This window comes from Stenella coeruleoalba (genome assembly GCF_951394435.1).
Source record: "Stenella coeruleoalba genome assembly, chromosome: 3".
NCBI classification, from domain to species: Eukaryota; Metazoa; Chordata; class Mammalia; order Artiodactyla; family Delphinidae; genus Stenella; species Stenella coeruleoalba.
The window spans coordinates 144,994,704-145,020,513 of NC_137148.1; the positions used below are offsets into that span (position 1 = coordinate 144,994,704).

At 46.6% G+C, this 25,810-nt stretch overlaps 1 protein-coding gene across 3 annotated transcripts in view; it reads right to left on the reverse strand.

Annotated features, from left to right (window-relative positions):
• Positions 1 to 25,810, reverse strand: part of SLIT3 (slit guidance ligand 3) — a 610,083-nt gene that overhangs the window by 576,214 nt on the left and 8,059 nt on the right. The window contains exon 1 of one of the 3 annotated variants that reach the window (XM_079918439.1): positions 14,552 to 14,716. The exons of the other annotated variants lie outside the window; for them this stretch is intronic. Coding sequence (XP_079774565.1) covers positions 14,552 to 14,565 — 14 coding nt within the window. The 5' untranslated portion in view covers positions 14,566 to 14,716. Of the gene's footprint in view, positions 1 to 14,551; positions 14,717 to 25,810 lie in introns of those variants that run through there. 3 annotated transcript variants of the gene reach the window in all.

The following is a 25,810-nucleotide window of genomic DNA, read 5'->3' on the forward strand; positions in this document are numbered from 1 at the left end:
ATCCATGCATCTTCCCCGATGGAAGAGAGAAAACAGCATGTGTTCAAGAACTGTCAAATTACCATCCCACCAGGTCACAGACAGCAGTGTGTCCCCGCGGATCAGCCATCACAGAGCCCTTACCTCCTGCCTTACCTCTCCCGACTAGCACAACAGGAGGTATCATTCAATTATTCTGTGACTCTTATACTTCATTCTCATCATAACCACATACAAGTTTAAAAACACAGACAGGCAGTCGGGAGAGAAAGGACTGAATTCGATTTAAAAAACTAGCTTCACACTACCTCAGTTGTTTGGGAACTAAGCCTCCCTGGGCTAAATGTCTGGCTTGGCAACACTCTTGCATATATAATTTTACACCTGCAAAAGTTTGCAGCCAGCGCCGTGCAGACAGCTACCTGCAGGGAGGAGAACGGGCCAGACAGAGGGGCAGCCTGGATGCTCGTATGCAGTGGAGGATGTGGTGGAAGTGAGGGTCTGTGGGAAGGAGGCTCCAGTCTTCCCCTCCTTGAAGCAGGAGACCCCTGTCTTGCTCTGTTCAGCTTCATCCTCCAGCAGGAAGAGGCACACCTGGGGCATATCCAGCTCTTTGCTGGAGAGAGTAGAGTAGAAGTTGCAAATGGATAGCCCACGGGCCAATTCTGGCCCACAGAGTTGTTTAGTCTGGTCCTCAGCATGACTTTAACATTTGTAACTCAACTGCCAATTTGGGAGCACTTCACATACAAATCTGCAATTCTGGTTTATCTCCCCCAAATCAGGTGATGTGACAACCCTGGGCCTTCATGGCCACTGGAAACTGGAGCTAAGAGGCAACAGCCCATTTTGCTCTGGTATTCATCAGTCCCATTCATCTGCTTCCCTCACCTACATCACCTGCCTGTTCCCTACCGGCATGTGAGTTTGAGATCCCTGCTCCACAGCCTAATGCTTAAGAAAGCAGGCCCTGGAATCAAACAGTCTCAGCTCAAATCTTACCAGAGAGCAGTGCGATTTCAGGCAAGCTACTTAACCCACCCCTAAGCTTCTGTTGCCTCATCTGTAAAATGGATATAATACCAGTAGTACCCCACTCCAAGGATGTCGTGGGGATTCAATGAGATGATAAAGTGATTCTACCACAGGGCTGGTGACACAGTAAGTACTCAATAAGTAGCCATTACCACCAATTTGATGATTATTATTCACGCAAAACGTGAGCACAAGTAAGATGTAGAAAGGGCGGGTGGGACCTTGGTGCTTAACTAACCTAGAAGAGGCACCTGGTCTTCCCCTGATTTTCCTAGTCTACCCAGACACATCATCCTTCCCTAAAGCATCTTGAGATCCAAAGCGGATGTCCATATTTCATGTATAGCAGTGAATGTGGACACCAGTTAGAGCCAGAGTGACCATATCGTTTATCACACAAACTTGAATGCTTTTGTGAATCAAAGGGGATGCCATTAACAATAATATCAAGAAAACAGGAAAAAGCTGGGACTATCCTGAGCAAATCAACATAAGGTGCATACTCTCTAGAGCCACAAAATACCCATGACAGAGGCGGGAGACAAAGGAAGTGCTCACGAGGGGGCCTGGTTGCCCACCATGTTGTTGTTCTGAAGGAGCCCCCCCCTTCTAGTCCACTTGGGCCACTGACCAAAGTCTATGTTATTTGCACGACGCGTCGTGCTTAAGTGTCATTCTCTGAACGATGCACGTCTCCAAGCCTGACCAGCTACAGAATACACACACGATTCACTTTTAACATAGGTTCAGTAATCGCTTTAAGAAAACAGGAAGGAGCAGCCCAAGGAATGCAATGATTGCTCCACGAATATAAACACGGATTGCATTGGAACAGACTACATACTTTGTATAAACATTAATAAAGTGAGTTCAGGCCGAGCTGTGACTTTAAAGGAAACTCTTCCCCATAAACATGTCCTGCCATGCCCTAATAACTCTTTAATTTGATGCACATTTGGGGAGGATGACGCGAAGTAATCATAGAATAATGTTAAGTTCTGTTGTGAAGCTGGAGTGGTGGCGGGGGTGAGGGGGATTGTGATGCAACCTGGACCTAACGTGCTAAACCAGAGAGTTGGCTCCGTTACTCATTTCACACATGGAGGGAATTTGCTGAGTGACACGTAGGAAATCAGAGACAGGTCTTTGCAGGTTCAGCACAAGAAAATTCTGGGCGTCATCTGACGGCGCTGTATAAGACTCCTGGCTAGTGGATTTCTGGCCTAATCTCTCTTGCTGGAGACAGCAAAAGTGGCTTCCACTTGTATGTGGACTCTCTACTTCCTAGACGGGGCTCTTCAAATTTCAACTAGACTCTCAGCTCCTTAAGAGCAGAGAACACTTGTTGCACACCTGGGCACCACCCACAGGGCTGACACGGCCCCAGGCCCCTGCGAGAAGGCGGAATGACACATAGTCACTGATGACAACCAGACCAGAAGCTGCAGCACTGGGGCTCACAACCTGGTTCCATAATGTAGTTCCAAATTGGGTAGTTTGGGTAAGCCACTCTTCTCATCTGCAAAATGGGTTAATAGCACTCGCTGAACCTCAGAGGGCTTTTGAGACAATTAAATGAGGTACTGTAAGAGAGAGGACTTTATAAATTAAAAAAGAGCTGTACAAATGTAGGAAATTATTCTTGCTAGGAAATAATAACAACAACAACACAGTTTTACCATGCACTGAGATCTTACCATGTATCAGGCACTACTCACCTCCTTTGAGTCCTCACAGCAATCCTATGAGGCAGATACTATCATTAACCCCATTTCACAGGCAACAGGTCCTGAGAGGCTAAGTAACTTGCCCTCAGTTAATGTCTTCTAAGTATTATCTACAGGGTAACAAGACTGGAGGACAGAGCTGGATTGCTGGGGCTCCGTGCTCCTTGTTCCTGTATCTCTCAGGGAATTGAAGGAACGGAATCTGTCTATTTTATTACAAGCAACTAGAGAGCAAGGGCTGGGTGGGAGTCCTGTCCACGACTCCAGAACCCAGCAAAGAACTGAGAAGTTAAGGCTTTCAGATCAAATGGATGCAGTTTCCCCCCTCTCCCAGCCAATCTTAGATGTATACCAACTCTCGGCATCCATTCCCAGCAGCATTTGGCCAAACACAAAGTTGATTTGACTTTCATCCAGATACGTGGCACGTGGTCCCTCAATCCATCAAGGTTCTCCACCTCCACCAAGATGAGAGGCCTCAGCCCTGTAGCTGGCTGCCTGGAAGTGTAGCCCAAATAGCCAATCCATCCAGGAAGGTCCCCCTCACCCACCAGGCTCGTTCCAAGCACCGTGCCTTTGCTCAGGGAAGTCTCCCATCCATCATGCCCTCTCCCATGAGCCAGAATGAACTGCAGCCGTTGGAAGCTTGACTGTGGAGAGAGGACCTACTTTAGTAGCATGCTGAAGAGGAGCTGGAAAGGAAGGGAATGTCTTTACAGTGAGACACTGGGCCCTGGATGGGCCCACCAACGCCCATGCGGGCAGGAGCCACTCACCCCCATCTGGTGCTGATAAAATGCCAAGGGGCAGGAATTAGGCAGGGATTGAGAAGGGCCGATCTGATCCTCCAACCAGTCCTGCACATCCAGGCCCAAGGAAGGCAAACCTCCCTTTCATCATTCGTGAAACCATATCTTGCTTATTATTATGACAATTTAAAAAACTTCTCTGATTATTCCTTTGAGAATCCAATTTGTTTCCTTTGTAAAGAGGAAACAATCCTCTTCTCAGTTTGGGAGGTGGGGACATTCCATTTATCTTCGGGGAAAATCTGTTTCCTATTACAAATCATGCTCTTTAGGTCTCTTTGCGAAGAATAAATCCCTCCACTTTATGTAGAAAAAAAATTCTCTCTTCACTCTCCTACAAACATCCAGGAAGGGAGGCTCCTGCCCTCTTCTTGGCCATTGTGACAATGACTGCATTTCCACCCCTTGCTTTCAAAAACTTTTTACTCATGCTCTGAAAATCAGCGGTATCCCTGAGTCATCGAGCGTACCTGGGAAAGCTTACCAGGGAGTCATTCATTCAGTCATTATTTGCAGATGGAGACAGAGTCAGGACTGAGCGAGATCCTGGGGAGGCACAGGCTATAATCAATCCATAACCCTCCACGTCCCTGCCCTCTAGGACAGATGTCCCACAGGCCAAATGGAGCCTTCAACCTGTTTTTGTTATGGCCCATGAGCTAAGAATGGCTTTTATATTTTTAAATAGTTGGAAAAAATCAAAAGAAGAATAATATTTCATGACATAAAAATTATATGAAATTCAAATTTCAGAACCCATAAATATAGTTTTCCTGGAACACAGCCTGCTCATCTGTTTATAGATGGTCTATGGCTGTTCTCACACTATACGGACAGTTGAGTATAGTTGCAGCTGGGACCGTATGGTCCCCAGAGCCTAAATATTTACTATGTGGTCTTTTACAGAAAATGTTTGCTGACCTCTGATCTAGGAACTTGTATAGTCCAGTAGGGTCGAAAACAAGGAAATGGCAGTGTTATGACTGAATGTTTGTGCCCCTCAAAAAAAATTTCATACGTTGAAGCCCTAGCCCCCAGTGTGATGGTATTTGCAGGTGGGGCATTTGGGAGGTAAATAGGTTTAGATGAGGTCACACAGGTGGAGCCCCATGATGGGATTAGTGCCCTTAGAAGAAGAGGAAGAGGGACTTACCTGGTGGCACAGTGGTTAAGAAACCGCCTGCCAATGCAGGGGATGTGGGTTCGATCCCTTGGCTGGGAAGATCCCACGTGCCACGGAACAACTAAGCCCGTGAGCCACAACTACTGAAGCCCGTGCACCTAGAGTCTGTGCTCCACAACAAGAGAAGCCACTGCAATGAAAACCCGCGCACCGCTATGAAGAGTAGTCCCCCCTCGCCACAACTAGAGAAAGCCCGGGCACAGCAACGAAGACCCTACACAGCCAAAAAAAAAAAAAAAGAAGAAAAGGAAGAGACACCAGAGCACCCTCTCCACTATGGGAGGACATAGAGAGAAGGTGTCCATCTGCAAGCCAGGAAGAGAGCCCTCACCATGCTGGCTTTGATCTTGGATTTCTAGCCTCCACAACTACGAGAAATCAATGCTGTTTAAGGCACCCAGTCTGTGGTATTTTGTTATAGCAGCCCGAACTCAGACAGACAGTAATCACAATAACAAGAATAAAAACCACAAAATATTAACACAGAAGGTGATGCATAATCGTTCAGTGTGGGCACTGGGATCATACTGACACTTACTCTGCACTTGGTACACTGACCTAGCAACACGGCTCCGGAGAAGTAACTTAAACTGTCTGTGCCTCCACTTCCTTGTCTGTAGAATGGAGCTAATCACAGTGTCCTCCTCCTTGGGTTGGGTTGAGAATTAAGCAAGTTTATTCATGTCAAGAGGCTAGAACAATGTCTAGCCCAGAGGTGCTCAATATCTCTTTGCTCTTATTATTACCAGTTCCGTGTCTTACACAATGCCAGGGGGAGTTGTTCAAGACCATACAGTTAGAATGGCACCCCTGGAACATATAATGTGCACAGTGACCCAAGAGTTCAGCAACATGGTTGCCCTGATTATAGCTAATAGTATAACGATGGCTGCACAGAGTTGGGAGAAAGAGGGGGAGCAAATACTCCATTCCAGACGGAGGAGGCAGGTCCCATGTATTTTTACTGCCACATCATTCACTCTTCCATTACGAAAGACACCCAAGATGTCAATGTCAAATGAGCTGCAGAGGCCTCCAGCCCAGACTCTCAACCTCTATGCCTGTCTTTCTCCCAGCCCACAGCCCCTGCTCGGTCATCCTGGGGCGGGTCCCCAACACCCATTCCTGCTATGACACCTTGCTTCTGATCCCTCAAACTCTCGGGCTATGGGCTATTTTAAGCCCAAATTAAAGACTCCTCTCTCCTGAATGGCTGCAATTTCAGTCTGTGGTTTGTTCACTGTGACGTGGCTTGGGGCCATGGTGTCGGTACGTGAGGTGCTTCAAGGGGGTAAACTATTCTAAGAAGGAGGCAAGGGACTTTGCAGGAACCGTCTGATTGCAACCCACTCTCCGTGGAAAACACAAGCACATGGATGGACAAATAAGAAGAAAACAATGGGAGAGTCCCATATATCTGGATAAGGAAGCTAAAAACAGCACTACATAAGAAGCGAGAAAGGCTTGGAAGCTATGGAAGGCTTCAGACCCCGGAGAAAAGGATTTGTCACTCTAATTCCATGAGCTCAAGTCTGTGTTTCTTCGTCAGTCTCTTGTAAGAAAGATCTCTGAGCCTGATACAGGCCTTTCGATCTACAGCAACCTTTCCATAGATTTTATGGCACATGGGGTAGAGGTCGGGAAGCTGAGACCACAGGCAAAGCTTCCAGGGCCACCCCCTGGGGGATCTGGGTCTGAGTCTGGTGGTGGGCAAATGAGCACAGTGCTGGTGAAAGCAGGCAGGTGAGGACAGAGGGAAACCAGAAGGAAACTGGGTGGGAGCAGGGCAGAAGCCCACCAAGCTCCCCAAGTCAACATTCTCTGTCTAAGCTGGAGGACGCACAGACAAGAGCAATCAGGGCCCCACTCTGTGCCTGCCTCCTCCTGTTCCTAAAGGGACAGATGACCCTTCCAGTCATACTTGGAGGGCAGAGTCACCGCAGTTTCTTCCCTGGTCCCATTTGCAGCCTCTTCAGAAGCCTCCACACTAACCCACTGGCCCAGGTCAGTTCCCGACTTGGCCAGTTGCATTCTGCAGGCTTCCCCAGATGCTCAGTCAGCATGGGCTCCTTAAGCAGCCTCTGCAGATGAAGCCAGCTCCAGAAGAGAACATCTCCAGAATCCTGAGTCCATCCTGGGCTTTGGGTTTCCAGACCCTCACACAGACATGAGGGAGCCTGTGGCCCTTTAGCTGAGTGCTCACACCTTAAGTGGCTAGAAGAAGGTGTGACACTGGCTGCCCACCACTAAGTCCCACTGTACAGACCCTGTTCTGCTTGCTTGGCAGTGAGTTTTTTAAAAACGCCCTTTTGGGGCTTCCCTGGTGGCGCAGTGGTTGAGAGTTCGCCTGCCAATGCAGGGGACGCGGATTCGTGCCCCGGACTGGGAAGATCCAACGTGCCGCAGAGTGGAGCGGCGGGGCCCGTGAGCCATGGCCGCTGAGCCTGCGCATCCGGAGCCTGTGCTCCGCAACGGGAGAGGCCACAACAGTAAGAGGCCCGCGTACCGCAAAAAAAAAAAACAAAACGCCCTTTTGATGCTGACGTAGAGAATGGACTTGAGGACATGGGGAGGGGGAAGGGTAAGCTGGTATGAAGTGAGAGAGTGGCATTGACATACATACACTACCAAATGTAAAATAGATAGCTAGTGTGAAGCAGCCGCACAGCACAGGGAGATCAGCTCGGTGCTTTGTGACCACCTAGAAGGGTGGGATAGGGAGGGTGGGAGGGAGGGAGACGCAAGAGGGAAGAGATATGGGGACATATGTATATGTATAACTGATTCACTTTGTTATAAAGCAGAAACTAACACACCATTGTAAAGCAATTATACTCCAATAAAGATGTTAAAAAATAAATAAAAATAAAAATTTAAAATGCCTTTTGGCTGGGCATGAGTTCCCCAGTTCACTTACGGCCCCTATTGGCCCCCATCACTCCCCGTGGCTTCACAGGCAGCCCAACTTACCCATTTATACAATCTCCCTGGCCCAAGGAGGTCATTGGATTTGCTTCCAGACTCCGCAATGACTAAATGCTTTCCTACCTAGTGTGAAAGCTCCGGCGCCCAGCGCGTTGCATTACTCAAGACTACCTCTCCGAGAACAGCGGGTGATTTGAACGTAGTGATGTGACGGCGTCTCCTACACACAGCTTCTGAGACCACGTGAGGAGAGAAAAAGGAAGGGGAGGGAATGGGAATTACTCACCCAACCCTCATTCCAGGAGACTTGATCCTGCCGGGCTACCGAAGCGTACCCCAGCGGCTCAGGGACAAACTGATGGAGATGGCTGTAGGTGAGCCAAACCCTGGCTCCAATAAAATTGAGAACAGCTGGCCCTTCTGAAGCCCCTGGTCCCTGGGGACCCGGGCTGAGTGCACGCCAACAAGCACCAGCCCTTTCCCCTTTTCCTTCTTGTCATGCCTAATTACACCAGGATTGTGCTGAGTCAAGCAACCTGCTGGGGTGGGGGCCCAGGCACGACCTTTCCCATTGCTCTCAGCCAGCGCGTGGGGCTCGAGTAGCCGTGTGCATTTCCACCAAGAAACCCAAGAATAAACTCAGCGCCGAAGCGCACGATGCCAAACGCTAAGCCCCCCACCTCAGCCCCTGGGAGGACGGCCCCTTCTGAACCGAGGGAACAAAAGGGCCTTCCAATAGCCACACCACCTGCATTCAGCCCACCACCTCCTGCCCTCAGCCTTGAAACAGAGCCCCCTTGGCCAAGGAACATGGCGACCAGCAGTCAGCCAAAGGCAGCCCCAGGAAAGGGAAGCAGGCATGCTCGATGCCCTCAAGGACCCTCCTGGCCTGGCCAAGCTTTTACCCAAGGCTTGATTTCCAATCCCTGCACCCTCATCCTAGAGTCAGAGATGCCCACTGTGCACCACTCAATAAGGAATGTCTGGCCTCACCCTTCTCTACATGTGCACCCACAAGCAGGTACATGCATAGCCCTCTGTAATGACCCAGAGAAAACCATGCAGGCAAGTGCTCTAGGTCAGGGTTCCCAACGTTGGCTGCATATTAGAATCACCTGGGGGAGCGTTACAAGTCTTGCTTCCCAGGCCACGCTTCAGAGCAATGAAATCAGAATCTCCAGGGGTAGGTATCAGGCATACATGTTGTTTTAAAGCACCCCAGATTCCAGTGTGCAGCTAGGGTTAAGAATCATTGCTGTAGGTGAACTGAAAGCCCTGGAAAATTCCATCCACCAACCTATGCTTTGAGGCTGAGCTCCCAAGCTGGAACTGAGCTCAAGGTAGCAGGCAGACCCTCAGGCTATTGGCCACAAAGCCACAGAGACTGGTGATATTCATTCAACAAACATTACTAAGCACCAACAATACACTAGGCCCTCTTCTAGGGATCTAGAGATTGTTTCAAGAGGTATACTCCCAGAGTTCAATTGGCTTGCTATTTGGGTCTTAAAGAGGTTGGTCTCTGAATTACCAACCAACAAGCCAACATTTATTTACCAAACGCCCGGTGTGTGCAAGGTTCTGTGAAAGGTGCTAAAAAGTATAAGGTGAAATTCCTGATCCCTGGGCGTTTAAATCCTAAATGGCAAAGCCTAAGAATTTGCACATTTAGAAATAAAAACACAACATGGTATAAAAGGAAAAATGAAAGTGCGATTGAACAATTCAAAATAACAAATACATACCAAGCAGCAACTCTGTGCCAGGCACTGTGTAATGCTAGAGGAAAAACAAAGACAGGATCCCTGTCCTGAAAGAATCTGGACTAGAGCAGTGGTTCCCAAAGTGGGGTCCCCCAGCTAGGGGCCTCGGCATTACCTGGGGACTTGTTAGAAAGGCACATTCTTGGGCTTCATCCCAACCTACTGAATCAGCAGCTCTGGGGGCGAGGCCCGTCAATCTGTGTTTTAACAAGCCCTCCAGGTGATTCTGATGCCTGTTCAACTGGAAGACTAATTAATGCTATAGGAGTAGGAAAAGGGAAGACACCTTTTTGGGTCTAGAGTTGATGAGGGCCTTGAAGGATTTGAATCCTGGCTCTGACATAATCCTTAAGCAACCGCTTTAACCTCCTTAGGGCCTTTGTTTCATCAACTGTGAAGCAGTAATAGGCAGCAAGTGGTAACAAGGTCTACCATATAGAGTTGTATGAAGATGACATTGGACAATGTGTGAAAGTCAGCAGGACGGTGCCCGGGGCCTAGTAAGTACTCAGTAAAGGACCTCCAGCACTAGCAGTCATGATACAAAGGAGCTGGTCAGCAAAATGAATGCTGACGGAATAAATGAAAGAATGAACTAATTAATGCATGATTGATGGGGACTGAGTTTGGCAAGCTTGGAAAAGCAACAAAGAACGGGGACTCCATTCAGTGGGCAAATGGGGAGATGTTCAAGATAGGACAAGGGCTTCTGAGACTGAGTGGTCAGAACACATGGCAGACCTTGAGACCAGCATCTCCCTGGCTCACCCTCCAAAGTGACCCCAAGGAAGGCTTTTGTGCCCCAGCAGCTTGTGTGTTGCTTATGCACTTGGGCTCTGGAGTCAGATGTCTGGGTTCAAGTACTTACCGGTTGAGTGGTCTTGGGTGAGTCATTTAACCTCAGTAAACCTCAGTTTTCTCTTCTAAAAATGGGTATAATAATAGTACCAACATTACAGAGTTGGGGTGAGAATGGAACATGATAATGCGTATAAAGCAGCTTGGTGCTTTAAATACAGCGAGTGACCTCTAAACATTAGCTCTTTGCATCATGGCACACAGCTGGGTGCTGTCGTGACCTCTGCTACATTATGGCTGCCTGGGATTTGTCAAGCAGAGCGGCAGCTGTACGCTCTAGTGCAAGATCCAAATGACACAACATGGCTGTAGGTTTCCTCATAAGAGCAACAACTGCCAAGGAGTGGGCAGCTGCCTACTTGCAGGTGGTGTGCAGGTGCTTCTCATGTACAGGTGCTGTACACATGAGCCCTGGGTCGTAAGTATCACTGTGCCCATTTTGCAGATGAGGAAACTGAAGTTTAGTGACTTATCAAAGTTATACGACTATCAAGTATCAAAGCCTGGATTCAATTTAGCCCTAATTCCAAACCCCACGGACTTTGTATTACCATGAAATCATCCCCAGATTTCCCCCAGAGGCTGCCTAAAGACCTTGCCAAATGGGATTCGCCCAGTGGCAGTGCCAGAGGGCTAGGCTCTTTCATGGTGCCACTGTGTCACACAACACATCAGAAGGGGATAGGGTTCAGAACTCTGAGTCTGGAAGAGGGAAGTCATAGGTGGGCTGAGGACAGGATATGGTGGACCCTGCAGGACATCAGGTTCTTGGATTCTAAGACTGCTCCCTGTTTGCTAATAACGATTGTTTGTATACTGTATGTCTGTGTATCTGTGTGTGTTGGGGGGGGGGTGTTAGAGGGGAGGGGAGGCAAAGACTTTCCTTCCCAATCCAAAAATGGTTACCTAAGCCTGAACACAAGGGAGAACAACTGACCACAACACACAATTCACATCAGCTTTTAGAAACCATTTCCTTCTAAAAGAAGCATTCCAGCCTATGAAACAACACAGGAAGACGAATCCCTTTTATCTCCTCCCAGGTTTATTTCCTTAAATGTCAAATTATGGCCTTCTTTCTTCTTCCCCCAGATACCAGCTGTGACTCCGCTAACGGTCAAGGGGATCCTTAGACCCACAAAGGCTCTTCCTGAGGATTCAAACTGTGCCATGAACGAATGGAGAGAAGTATGGTTGGCCTCCTGTCGTCCCTTGAGAGCTTCTAGCAAAGATTCCTGGAGTCCAATACCAACTTCATCCTCTTATCCCCTTTGGTCCAAAGAGCTGCCTGGATGCTCTCAACCAGAACAAAGAGGACACAGCCTGGTTGGGATTCTGAATTTTTATAACAATTACTAACAATTCACGCTCCCTCAAACCTTACAGTTACCTGCAACGGGCCATGTTACCTTCAGCTGACCCCACCCGCCAAAAATACCACTGAATTTTCATATGTATCATCTTGGTGTTCCACAGTTGCCATGGCAGTAAAATTTACACTCAACAGCCTCACTGCCATTTCCGACTACAAATGGAATTAGTCTGTTCCCAGTTTGGTTCAGCAAAAAAAGAAATATGCATCTACTATATGCCAGGCCCTATGCGAGGCATAATGCCCCGGGTGCTGAGGGGAATAAGAAAGGGATTTCTATAAGATGTTACTCCTCTACAAAGCAGACTTTTTCTTTCTCTTGTGATGAGATTATGTTCATTAAATTGCAGTAAAATATATATAAAATTTACCATTTTAACCACTGTTAAGTACACAGTTCAGTGGCATTAAGTACATTTACAACGTTGCACAACCATCATCACCATTATTTCCAATCTTTTTCGTCCACCCAAACAGACACTCTGTACCCATTAAGCACTAACTCCCTATTCTCCACTCCCACTAGCCTCTACTAACCTCTAATCTACTTTCTGTCTCTATAAATTTGCCTATTCCGGACATTTCACGTAAGTGGAATCACATGATATTTGTCCTTTCGTGTCTGACTTATTTTGCTTAACACGATGTTTTCAAGGCTCATCCTGGTCGTAGCATGTATCAGAACTCCATTCCTTTTTAAGGCTGAATAACATTCCATTGTACGTACATATCTCATCTGTTGATGGACACTTGGGTTATTTCCACCTTTTGGCTATTGTGAATAATGCTGCCATACTGACATACAAGAACCTGTCTGAGTCCCTGCTTTCACTTCTTCTTGAGTATAAACTTCCTCCAAAGTAAGTGGAATTGCTAGATCATACGGCAGCTCTGTGCTTAACTTTTTGAGGACTCGCCATACTGCTTTACACAGAGGGTGCACCATTTTACATTGCATTCTCATTTCTCCACATCCTTGCCAATACTTAATTTCTGAGTTCTTGGTTTTTGTTTTATTGTTTCGATTATACCCGTCATAGTAGGTTGTTTTTTGCAAGAGAAAACTGGCGAGATAAGAAATGGTTTGTTCACCGGAACAGCACAGGTGCACACGGGTGCACTCAGCACAGCTTTGTTGAATGAATGAGTGAATGAATGAATGGGCTCTCCTGGTAATAGTACTGTGTTACTCCCTTGAACCTGTACAACTCTTCCTTTGATGGAATTTGGAACTGGCACAAGGAAGTCCAGCTCCACAAAGGAGACCCAGGCAGCAACTGAGACCACAAGTATCTCAGAGCTTTAATTCAGGGACCATCGGCACCATCTTTCTGCAATTGTTTTCCACGTCTAGGAATCAGTAAAACCTGCTGCTTTAGAATCAGGGGAGCCCACTTGGTGGAAACTCAAAAGTAAGAAGACTCTAAGCTATAGAGCGGGGTGGTTAAGAAATCAAAGCTATGGGTCAGACTGGCCTGAATTAGGGCTCTACCACTGGCACATGTGTCAACATGGCAAACTATCCTCTGTGCCTCAATTCAGATCTAATCTTATTCTTGTAAGGATTAAATGAAACAATAAGAAACACTTTGCACAGTGCCTGACGCAACGTGAGGTCTCAATCAAAGTCAGCTTTTATTATTACTATGAAGCTCCAGTACCAGTGCACAGACCCAAACACCCCCACCCCCTCAGGTACTTCCTCTGATCCCCAAGACCCCTGGGGAAACAGAAGGGGCTCCCTCCAGGATGAGGGCAGACTTAGTCTCCTGATGGTTTTCCAGACTGACTGGAAGGACTGCTGATACCCATCCAGAGGCACTGCCAGGATTAAAGATGAGGAATTCAGCCTTGTTTCTTCTCTGCTTGGGCCACCAGTCCCTCCAAGCTCATTTTGGCAAGGGGTTTCGGGAGAGAGCAGGGCCATCACCACAGCTCCCCTGCAAAGACCTAGAACCTTAGGAGGTCAGAAGGAACTTTCACTGTGTTGGACTGGAGTTGAGTAGAGTTTCCAAAGAGAAGGTTGACTGACAAGCCGAAAATTCAGGAAGAACAGCAAGGGGGGCTGTCCCATGAGGACCTGAGAGCCAACACGGAAGGAATGAGCTATGAGGCCGGGCAGGGTGGTATTTCATGCTGGCAGCCCCTTAATTCTTATGTGCGTGGAAGGCAACAGCGTTCGGCCTGGCCTGACGGGAAGCTTTGTATTTGACTGAAGCATGCTGAAAATATCAAAGTCCTGTGGAATAAAAATACAGCTCCTGGGCCCAATACTTCACCTATAACCTGAAAGTTTTATTGCATATGAAGACCCTCAAGCTGAAAGCCAAGCCACTGGGGGTGGGAGGAGTACTAAAGAGCAGGACCCTACAGGTGTGTGGGGAGCCACGGCTGTAATCAGGCAATAACCATGGATCTTACTTATTGAGCACTACGCTAGATGCTTTCCACACACATTGTCTGACTGACACGGTATAGCAGCACCACTTGTGAGGGAGGTTAGCCCCATTTTGTGGAGGAGGAGACTGAGGTTCAGAGTTAGGAACCTGCTGAGGAAGGTGAGAGAAGGAGAAATTTCTGTGACTGGTTTGGCACATATTAGGATGAACTCTGTGAGACGACTACTTTCAGCCTTTCCTACCAACAAAAATGACAATTCCATAGGGTTCAACCTAACAGAATGCATTTTATGTATTAATTATTTATACAGTAATTACTTTAGCATATAATTTAATTAATCTATTATATACGTTATATCACACATAAATGTCCTATATTATTTACTGGTTATATAATGGTATCTATACATCACATCATATGCATAAGAGGCAGAGTGCTTAATGGTTGAGAACGTGGCTTCCTGACTCGGACTACACCGGAAACTTGGCTCTGCCACTTACCAGCTTTGGGACATCAAATAAATAATGTATCCTCTCAGTGTCTTTGTTCTTCATCTACACCATGAGCTAATAATAGTACCGACTCCACAGGACTCTTGTAAAAAAGTAAGAGAACACAGGCCACGCGCTAGAACGGTGCCTGGCACACAGTACTGATTAGCAGTCATTGTGCCTGCTTTTGTTCACCGGTGCCTTGCTACAGCCCTTGGCAATAGTCAATGCTACCTTGATTTCACAGAGACTTGTGCGGGTTTACACATCCTGCAAGAACGCATCAGCAATTCAAACGCAGGACTTTCTGAGTCCTAAGCCCTGCTGTTCTTTCTAAGCTGTCGGCTTCTCCTGGTAGTCTCTCTGAGCCTTCATTTGCCATTTGGTGAAAGGAGAGGTTGGGTCAGCTGATGTTATGGTTCTTCCCAGCATCCTTGTGTATCAAAGCAACAGCAGCAAAGACAAACAAACAAACAAACAAACCACGATCAAATGTTTTCAGTTCCACTGAATGCAGTCTCCTTAGCCACGTGGCTAGAAGCTTTCTGTATTTAGGGTTCCAATTTTTTTTCCTTTTCTGCTATTTCTTTCCAGAGTCCTCAGTACATTTCCTAATTAATCACTCCCACTTAATTTCCTAAAGCAATCACATCCTCCCCACAGGCAAGCAGCCTCGTCTCAGGCAGAAGCACACACACCAGCTGGTCCCACAGCTACGTGGGAGTGTGTGAGCAGCTTTTGGACACAGACCAAAGAGTGGCACAGACGCAGGAAAAACGCAGCTTGAGAGCTACACTCAGAGGACACTCTTCCCGTCCCAGTGACATGTGGGTTTCCTGGTGATCAAAAGGACACTGAGATTTGGTTCTCCAAGGAAACCCCAAGATGCAGAAGATCCGGCTGGAGCATCCCAGGATGCAGGGAGACTCTACCGGTGGCTACTTTGTGATTCCAGGCAGGGCAATGCTGGCGAGATAGGAAGGCTTAGATTCCGCTCTCAGCTCTTCTGCTTATTTGTTGTATGAATTTGGACAAGAGCTTTCCTTTGGTTGAGCCTCAGTTTTCCCACCTTTAAAATGAGAACGGTAATATATGCCACACAGTGTGGTGTAGTGTAAGGAAAGAGCCACAAATGCGACAGCCTAGAGGAGCCTGGAAGCTGATATCAACGAGGGAAGTTGGGCTGAGCCAAAGAAAAATAACACGATGCCAAATGGCAGCTGACACACAGTCTCAGGGCTGGAGTCACAACAGGGAGTGGTGGGGACTGCGGTGAAATGGAGACATGCCTCATCTAAACACTAGTCAACCACTGCCACAGAGCCAAGCTGAACCCCTGTTGCCAAAATTTCCAATTTTTTAAAAAAGAAGCCAGAAACGGATTTTTATATGAATTCACGAATCTTAAAATGTTGGCAAGAAACTGACACTAAAAAAAGCAAAAAACAGAAAAACACCAATATGTGAGTCAATACCATGTGAGCCAAGCACAACACTTTGGAGGGTAGTTTTGGCCCACTGGCCACTGGTTTGCAAATTATCTCCATGTAAGTATTAATTGAGACAATGTAATAATATATCAAGCACTTAGCTATGCACATAATACATAATAAACACTCGATAAATGGTAGCCGTGGTTATTATTATTATTATTGCAGTTAACTTCTCTGTAACTCAGAACCCCCATCTGTGACAATGGACATAAGGCTCATGGACGTCTGAGAAAATCCCTGAGGGTACTACAGAGGTTAACCATTGTGCACACATATTGATGCTGCTTTATTAACTGAAACGCACTTCGCTGAGATTAGATAGGACAGTGGTTCTCAACCAGAGGTGATTCTGTCCCCCAGGGGACATGTGGCGATGTCTGGAGACGTTTTTTCGGTTGTCAGACTAGGGAAGGGTGCTACTGGAATCTAGTGGGTAGGGGTCAGGGATGCTGCTAAATATTGTAAAATGAGTAGGACAGCCCACAACGACAATAAAACATCCCGCTGAAAATGTCAATAGTACTGAGGTAGAAAAACCCTGCGTAGACGGAAGTTTCCCTTTGCATCTCCTTTGTAGAGAAGACTTTATTAAGACAGAGGTGTGGACAGGTTCCTACATGGCAAGATACAGGAAAGGCTACAGGGTACAGGGAAAGAGGGACGGCAGTTGGGAGAACAAGCAGATATACAGATAATGATCTCCTCTAAGAGTCCGAAAGCCCTGCTTTCACTCTGCTTCCTATAGAACTTTTTCATCATTGTCTTAACAACTGTCACGTCAACATATTTCCTTAAAAGATACTGCTGAAGCTGCACCAATTGGAAAGTAGGATCTGGGGAGACTGAGAACTTGAGAGAGAAGCTGCTGGAGGCAAGGTCACTCAGCAGGTTGCAGGGCAGACCTGGGAGAGAATCCTCTTGGGTCCTGGTCCAGGTCCCTCGGGAAGACATCACTCCATTTTGCTGTTGTCATAGTAATTATAAATCAATTCTGTCTACCCATTAAAGCAGTTATTCCATAGAATGTTCTCACAAAGCATTGTTGAACTCGCCCTAGCTATTTTATGAATGTAAAAGTAATCAGATTTTTGTATATTCTATAATTCCAGCTACATTTACCATCGGCCTTCACCTCAAATGGTAAAAATAATCTGGGTTATATTACACCGTGGTTGTCATGCATTGCTATGACTGCTCCAAACAAAGAAAACTGCTAGAAGCAAAAGCAGCAATTCTAGTTCACCTTAGGAGGGGAAGGGAAAGGAGAGTGACTTTTATCAATTCCTACATAATGCTAAGTGTTTTATATAACTTATTTAATAGTCTCTATAATTGGGAACTTTTCTTTAGATCAGTTTTCTCACACACTGCTGCACATCAGAAATACCTGGGAGCTTTACAAAATCACAACATCTGGGAAGCACCTCAAAATCATTAAACCAGAATCACTGGGGATGGGACCCAAGCATCAGTAATTTTTAAATCTCCCCAGGTGATTCCAACGTGCAACCAAGTTTGAGAATCAGGATTTCAGGACTCATTATCATTATTTTACAATGATGCTGACATCCTAAGAGCAAAGTGAACCTGCCTAAGGGCACCCAGCTGGTGAATGGTAAAACTGTGATTCAGACCGGGGTCTGCCTTTCTCCAAATGCCAGGCATAATCTTTCTCATTATGCCACTTTCTCCCAGAAGTTTGCTATCTGTGGCTTTCTCAGTTAGAGTTATTTGGTTGTAAGTTTGTGAACTTGAGCAAACGGGAATTCACTAGAAGGCGATCAGGGTCTTCTGGATTCAATGGGAATCTTAAAAGCAGGTCTGGGAAAAAGGAAAGCAGGCACGTCTCGTCCCTGCACAAGTGCTTAGATGATCTGGCAAGCCATCATGTCCAGTCTCTTTGTCCCTCTGGTTCAGATTCCAGTTCCAGGGAGGAAGCACCAGACAGACCTGACTTGGGTCATGAGCTCATCCCTTGACTAGGAGAAGGCAAGGTCCCTGATTACAAATCCACCAGACTGTATCCTGGGAGTGCAAAAGACAATATTCCTCTAGGAAGCAAGACTGAATCCTGGGCAGCCACAACACAACACGTCTACTATGATGGAGGGAATGGAGGGACTTATGCAAGTAAGCAAGAAGACATAAGACAGTCTCACAGGTACACTATGAACTTCAAGTAGAACTCAGCAAAAACCCGGAAGCCTCTGTAATCAAAATCAGTGAAACAGATAGGGTCATTCAGAAGAAAGTTGCCATCGGAAAAGTGGCCACGAATGGCCTCAAAATCATTTGCAAAATATTGTGAGTTTGTGCATTTTTCTAAGAACACGGTCAATTTATTTTATCAGATTATCTAGACTTTTTTTTTTTTAAAGGATTTTAGGAGATCTTAGGGAAGAAAAGGAGAAGCTCTTAACAGAGCTCAGGTCCCAGAAACTACCTGGAAAAATGAGACCTGGTGTCCTGGCCTGGCACCACACAGACAAGGCTGGTAGAGCTTTGCCAACTTTGACCCAGGAAAACAACACTTTTCAAAAAAAGCAAAAACAAAAACAGACACAGGTAAGAGTTAGCATGTTTGCCTGTAGTTACACAGCAGTAAGGAAGAGGATAGTCCCAAAGGAAAAAAAAAATCAAGGAAGCCGAGGGCGCTCTGGGGTCAAAAGCGAACAGGGGCCATTACAGTTCAATTGCAGATGTGTTCAAACAGAGCACTCTCCCAAGCTGGCTCCTTGACGAAGGGCCAGTTCTCTATCCTGTGAGGCTTTCTTCCCAGATCTAGGTATCTACAGACCCTAGTATGCAGGGACTTGAAAAATGAGGCTACTGTGTAATTAAATATATAATTACAATTAAATATTTAATTGTTCAATGCATAAATTCATGGATGAATCAATATACAAACAAGAGAACTATAATTGTTAACTGTGGTTACTCAGTATACAGGTACCATGTATTAAGTCCCTACTAAGAATCAGGGACTGAGCTATAGTAGCTTTAGATGACCCATTACCTAACCTCACAATAACCCTAAAAGGTACTTACTATTATACTACACCCATTTTATAGATGAGGCTCCTAGGACTCCAGACAATGAAAGGACTGGTCTGTTGACACATGACAGTAAGCGATGGGATCTGAAACCGGATCTGTCAGCTTGAGCATCTGTGTGCTTGCCGCGGCTCCAGGATGCCTCACAATGTTCATGAGCATCAACTATGTGTTGGGCATTTTGCTAATTCTTACAACAATCCTTGAAATAGGTATTACTGTCTCCGTTTTTTTTTTAGATGAGGAAACGGAGTCTAGAAAGACAAGTAACTTGCCAAAGGGCACACTGTGAATACAGATTTTTTAAAATCCAAATCTCTCTGGCTTTGAAGCTCAGGGACTTTCCAGCAAACCTCCTGCCTATCTAATTCAATTTGATTTTTTTAAATGTGTTGACTTAGTTTGATTTTCACAAGCATTGTACAAAGCCCATAGAGAAACATAGCTCCTGCCCTCAAGAAGCTTTTGATCTAGTTAGGAGATTAGTTACACAGTATAAAAAATAACGATGATAATTACACGGCTGTAGAGTTTTTTAAACATGGCCACAAATTCTTTAGGACTTCTTCCTTGGAGAAGTGGTTCCTACACGTTAACCTGGACTAGCTTGTGTTGCTCAGAGCAATAGAATACAGCAGAAGGAATACTATGTTCCTTCTAAGACCAGTTCATAAAAAGCCAGGCGACTTCTGCGTTGTATACTGACACAACCATTCTTAGAGCTCTGAGCCTCCATGTAAGATGTTAGGTCACTCTAAGGCTGCCATGCTTCAAGGAAGCTCAAGCCACATAGAGACGTCACATGTGGGCACTCTGGTCAACACCCCCAATGGAGCCCAGCCTTCGAGTCAAACCACCTGGGTGCCAGACATATGAGTGAACAGCCTACAGATGATTCTAGGAGTCACCCATTCAAGTCTCCCCCAGTCATTCCCGTTCTCTAGATGATGCCTCATACATCACGGAGCAGACACAAGCCACCCTACTGAACCGTGTCTTAAACCCTGACCCAAAGCATCATGGAGCATAATAAAATGGCCATTGCCCTACAACACTAAGTTCTGGGGTGGTTTGTTAATCAGTAATAGGTAATCAGAATAATGGCTTTTTGAGTGGATATTTAATGCCAGGCACTGTCCTCTAAGCTTGACATGTATCACCTCATTTGATCCTCCAGCAGCCCAAGGAAGCAGGTGATTGTTAAAGAACATGCCCAGGATTGCTTTAACTAGTGATGGCATTCAAGCCCAGATCACACTAATTCCAGCATCAATACTGTAAACTGCTCTGCTATAGAGGAAGGGAAATTCTGTCTTTGCAGAAAGTCTACAAAGCCCAAATCCAATCAGTCTTAAGAAACATGCTATTTTTGAAACTAAACATCTTTTTCTTTCTTAATTTCAGAAGGCTTACTGTGGAACTGAGCTAATTATTTGAGCCTTAATCAAGGACCAGCCACTCCCTGAAGCAGCTGTCCTGGCCTCTCTACTGCCTCCAGAAAGTCCCTTGGGTTGGTTGGATATTGGCTCCAGTCTAAACCCCAAATCCCAGCCCCTAGAAGTAAAGATGCATAGGGCTAACATGATCCTTGGAGATCGTCCAGTCTACTCCCTTCATCCCCTTATAAGACGAGGAAACTGAGGCCCAGAGAGATCAAGTGACTTGTCCAAGGTCACACGGTATGTCAGAGGTACAGCCAGGTCTCCAAATTCCCAGGCAAACATTCTTTCTACTACACCATGCTGCAGTTGCTAAAAATTCCCCAGAGCTGCCTCCCTCGGCCCTCCTCTTGACAAAGCCGTTTTCCCCGCCACACGCCCACACAACTACACACAGTCACATTTGGCAAAAGGTGCCCTCAGCCCCACTCTGCTCATGAAATGCTGTTTTGCAATGGGGCCTCTTTGTTCGTTAGCAACACAAAGAAAACTGTAGTGCAGTCTTCTCAGAAGGAGATGTTTCTTGTTTTAAAGACGGAAAGAGAGCTTCCTGGCTGAATATGGCTCGAATCAGCATGCAGCTCCAGTCGGGAAAGAACCCAGAGGAGATTTAGGTCTTTGCAAAATTTCTAGAACACACGAAGAGGGCACATGGCAGGAAGAAGCTTATGGGAAATGTTTCAGAAAGTATTAAAAGGTACGCCTAAACAGAGTAAACAGAGCAGATTGGTTACCATCTTGTGGTATGAAGTAATTAGAAGGGGGGGGGGGGCCGCACTAGAGTTGTTAAAAACTCTCATGAAGCGACTGGCCTTCCCATTTTGGATTTCTGCTCTAGTCCTGTTTCCCAGCTGTCTTTTTGATCAGGGATTTTCCCTTTCTAGACCGTAATCAAGCTACCTTGGTGCCTGGAGCCCTCAGGATAGGCTCTGAAATCCCAAGTCACCCATTTGGTGCCTTTCCTCTGGTTCCACATTATTCCTCATTGTTTGTACTAGATTTGGTCTCTCTTCCATCTCCCTAGTTTCCCTGATTGGCAGAGGCCTCCTTCAGCTCTGAGTGATTGTTATCGAGGCCCAAATGCTGTGATCAAGGATGAAATGAAAGCAGGACAAACTTCTCATGAGGGCAGCTCACGCCACAAAGCTGAGGTCCCCACCAATCACAGCTCTAAGACATGTCTCTGTCCAGGTGGGTTGAGAGCAGTGGGGAGTGGGTAGACCAGATGATCTCCAGAGATACTTCAAAAGCCTGAAACCCTCTCGGCTAGGGGAGGAAATGAGAGAGGGAGGGACAGAACCGAGTTCCATGGCAGAAATTCAGGACTTGTAAGCTGGCAGCAGATGGAAAGAAAAGTGCCAACTTCTAGCAGGAGGAGATGTAGTGCATGCATTTCTTAGGGCTACCGCAAGCCCCAGGTCCTCCCTTCCGGAGGATCAGGTGAAGGCCACCCAGGAGCCACCCTCCTACACCCATGCACAGCACACATCTCCAGGCACAAGACGAGATCTCCAAAAAGAAACTGGGCCAAATGAAAGTTCTCAGACCCCTCCCCTCAAAGTGATAGGTCTTCCCTATCACCTTCCCCACGCCTAGGCAAACCTGCCCAAACAGCCAATTTCCGTCCAAAGCCCCCCCACCTCATTTTCCCCTGGGAAATCTCCTACCTGCTTTGTTAAACCTAAGAGAGAAGAATGAGTGAGTGAGCACCACAGGGCAACAATGGCCAGTGGTCTGGTTACAGCTGGACTGGCCCAGGAGGGGCAGCTGGCCTCCCAAAGGAGGCCCTGTATCTCTTCATGGCCTCAAATACTGCTGCGCTGTGCGTCAGTGTTTATGAAATGCTTCTCAAATAAGGTCAGTGTTCTACGCAGAGTTAGGACTCTAATAAAATGCAGAACTTGTGCTGTTTGCCAGCCAGCTGCGGAGGCATACTGGAATTCTTTCTCGGATACAATTGTTCTCAGATTAATATTTTCCCCATGAGTTTTTTTTTTATTCTACTTGTACTATTTTTTTTTTATGATGTGTGAGGTTTTCTACATATTTATACCCACTAAAAGGGATGAGTGGGGCTTGCTTTCATCAGTGGTTCCTGAGGGCTTGGTGTCCCATCCTTCATCTCCCGCAACACCCCATAAATGTCCTCTCTGAACCTAACGTGGTGGCCTTCGCCTTGTCAGTCACTTGGTGGGAAAGGATAGCCCAGATTGATTTCCACATCATTTTGAGCTGTTCCAGTGATGAGGACATTTCACTTGCCTTAGTCATCATTGAAGGCACTCAACAAATAGCTCCTTTAAATGACTGCATCCTTCACAGAGCCCCTCATTTGGTTCTACTTTCTTTTTTTCTTTTTTTAATAAATTTATTTTACTTTTGGCTGCGTTGGGTCTTCGTCGCTGCGTGCGGGCTTTCTCTAGTTGCAGCTAGCGGGGGCTACTCTTCGCTGTGGTGTGTGGGCTTCTCACTGCGGTGGCTTCTCTTGTTGCGGAGCATGGGCTCTAGGCGCGCGGGCTTCAGTAGTGTGGCACGCGGGCTCAGTAGTTGTGGCTCGCGGGCTTAGTTGCTCCGCGGCACGTGGGATCTTCCCGGACCAGGGCTCGAACCCGTGTCCCCTGCACTGGCAGGCAGATTCTTAACCACTGCGCCACCAGGGAAGCCCCTGGTTCTACATTCTTGGAAACTGCCACTTATTAATTACTAAGGCAGAAAGTCCTCTCAACTCCACCCACTTGGATTGCCGACATTAGTGTGAGGCTATGTGTGCATTTGTAAAAGATGCATCTTGATAAATGAAAAGGAAAACCTCAATGAAAGTTCAAAAACATGGGTGACCCTGAGCAAGGCCTTTGAGTCTGCTGAGTTTCCTCACCTGTAAATATAAGATTCTAAGATGAACCCTGATCATCTTTCAGATGCAGGATTTAGATATTGTGGGTGGAATCAGTAAGGTATTCCCACGGCACTAGATTTAGGAGACATTTGCAGACATCTGATCTCAGTTAAACCTTGCATCAGATCTGTGAGAGAAGTGTTATTCCCACCATTCTAAAGGTTACAGATGAGATGATTAAGACTCAGAAAGATACTCCTATAAATTTCTGCAGTTAAAAAAAATGGATGGAACCCAGGATTCCACCTAGGCCTTTTTCCTCATTAAAGGTTATATCACACCATACTCTCCACTGGTTTCCCATTCAGACCCCTTCGAAACCCAACGTATAAAACACTTTCTACCTATGTTCTAGAGCTTGGCAGAGATGCAGAGGAGAAAAAGAATATCAGGAAAGTGCTAGATGGTCCAGAAACTTTTGTAACACATTTCTGAGCAGGACGGCTCTCCAATGAAATCATCATTGCTGAGCTTTTCAATCACAGAAGAATCTGCTCTATTCTCTGCTTGGGCTGCAGGGAGTTTAAGAGCATGTTGTATGTAATTCATCATTCACAGAGTCCAGCCCCAGAGGACCTCTACACACCACCCTGGGCATCATAAAAGGCTTCAGATGGCCATGAAGATGAACTCTGAAGTTGTTTTCCAGACACAGCCGTGGATTGGGAGTCTCCAGTCTCCAATGAAGATCCTACGAAAATCCAATCTCAGGAATTGAAGCTTAGATGGTCAAAGTCCAAATTCAGTACTAGGCAATGGAGAGCTACACAGAGGGCAGGATCGGGCAAGAAGCCAATCTGGAAGGGTCAAGGCAGGGGCCAGGAGCCGCTCAGGCTCCAGGAGAGATACACAAGATGCACAAGTCCATGGTCAAGCCCATAAGCCTCAGATTAGAAGAGGACCATGGACACACTATGCAGACAGACCCGAGCCAGGGTATACACTAATTGAGGGCAGGGGAGCAAAGAGTGGGTATGCTAGATAGCAGACAGTAACCAGGGAGGCTGAAAAACTCAAGAGGGAGTCAAGCTGGGTGGTTAAATGTGCTGGCAGACTTTCAGGAATGACAACGCACACTGCTGCCAAAGTGCAGAGTGAATCAGGGGTCAGGAACTCAGACTGGCATTTCGGACAAGAGAAGAGAAGTATGAGCCCACACAAGTAGTGATAAGACCGTGAAAAGTGAGGTCACATTTAGTCCAGCCAGGATGCATCTTATACGCATCCTGCACCAGCAGGACCCGACCTCAGGGTGGCAGGAGTCCAGAGATCATGGCGGAAAGAAGGCAAGTAGTACAACTAACTGAAAAGGAAGGCGATCCCTGGCAAAAGCTAGGCAGATACTCGTGGGGGAATATATCGGTCAAGAAGCCTCATCAGAACTGTTCCTGGAGAGTTTATCCCCTCAAATCCAAAATAAAAATTCATAATAATTAGCCACATAACTATGGTGATATTCTTCCTAAGACTGGATTCAGCCCTAAACTCCCGTTAGATAAAACTGCCTTAAGCGCAGCTCCTGTCATTTTAAATGGGGCTCAGGCCCTCTTAGGTTCCATGCAACCGTGAACTTCTGCGAATCTAAACCACGTTCCCACTTCTACCCATGGGAACGATATTCACCCTCAAGCTCCAATTCGAATGTCACCTACTTCCCCAAGCTGGACAGGATGGCTCCTTTGCCAGGTGTCCAGAACATAGCCTTGGCACCCCTCTCAGGATGCCTTACATCAAACAGGTTCTCCCTGATTCGACTGGATATCATTGTTGTTTTCTTTTTCTTCTGGTTGTTCTTTGAGAATTGGGTTTAGAAGACAGGTAAGGGCGGCTGACAACCTGGAGGAGGAATGACATGACCAGTGGTTGGAGCGCAGACCAGAGACCAGCCTGCCTGGATAAACTCTGGCTCCACTTCTCCCACCTGAGGAAGTTACTTCACCTCTCTGACTTTGTTTCCTTATCTGTAAAATGGGGACACAATGAGTTCCTGTCTCACATGATCGTCCGAAGATTGAGGCCATGCATATAAAGGGTGAGAAAAGCGCCAGGCGCAAAGAAGGGCTCCATAAATGGGAGCTGTCACGGTGGTGGTGACTGTTGTTGTTGTTATTTACAAAGATGTCGGGAGTGCCTCAGCCCTCTCTGCTTCATTCTCCATCACATTCATTCCAAGCACTACTCAAGCAAATGAGCCCTGTGCCAGTGGGCGCCCCGGATGGTAAAGGAAATCACTTTGAGAAACTCAGGCTTCTCAGCTGAGCCATGCTGCTGAAAGAAGGGCCCAATTTCTCAGGCTCAAATATTTTACAGGAGAGAATAACACACATATACACATCAACACACACACACACACACACACACACACCCCACATCCCATGCTGATGGG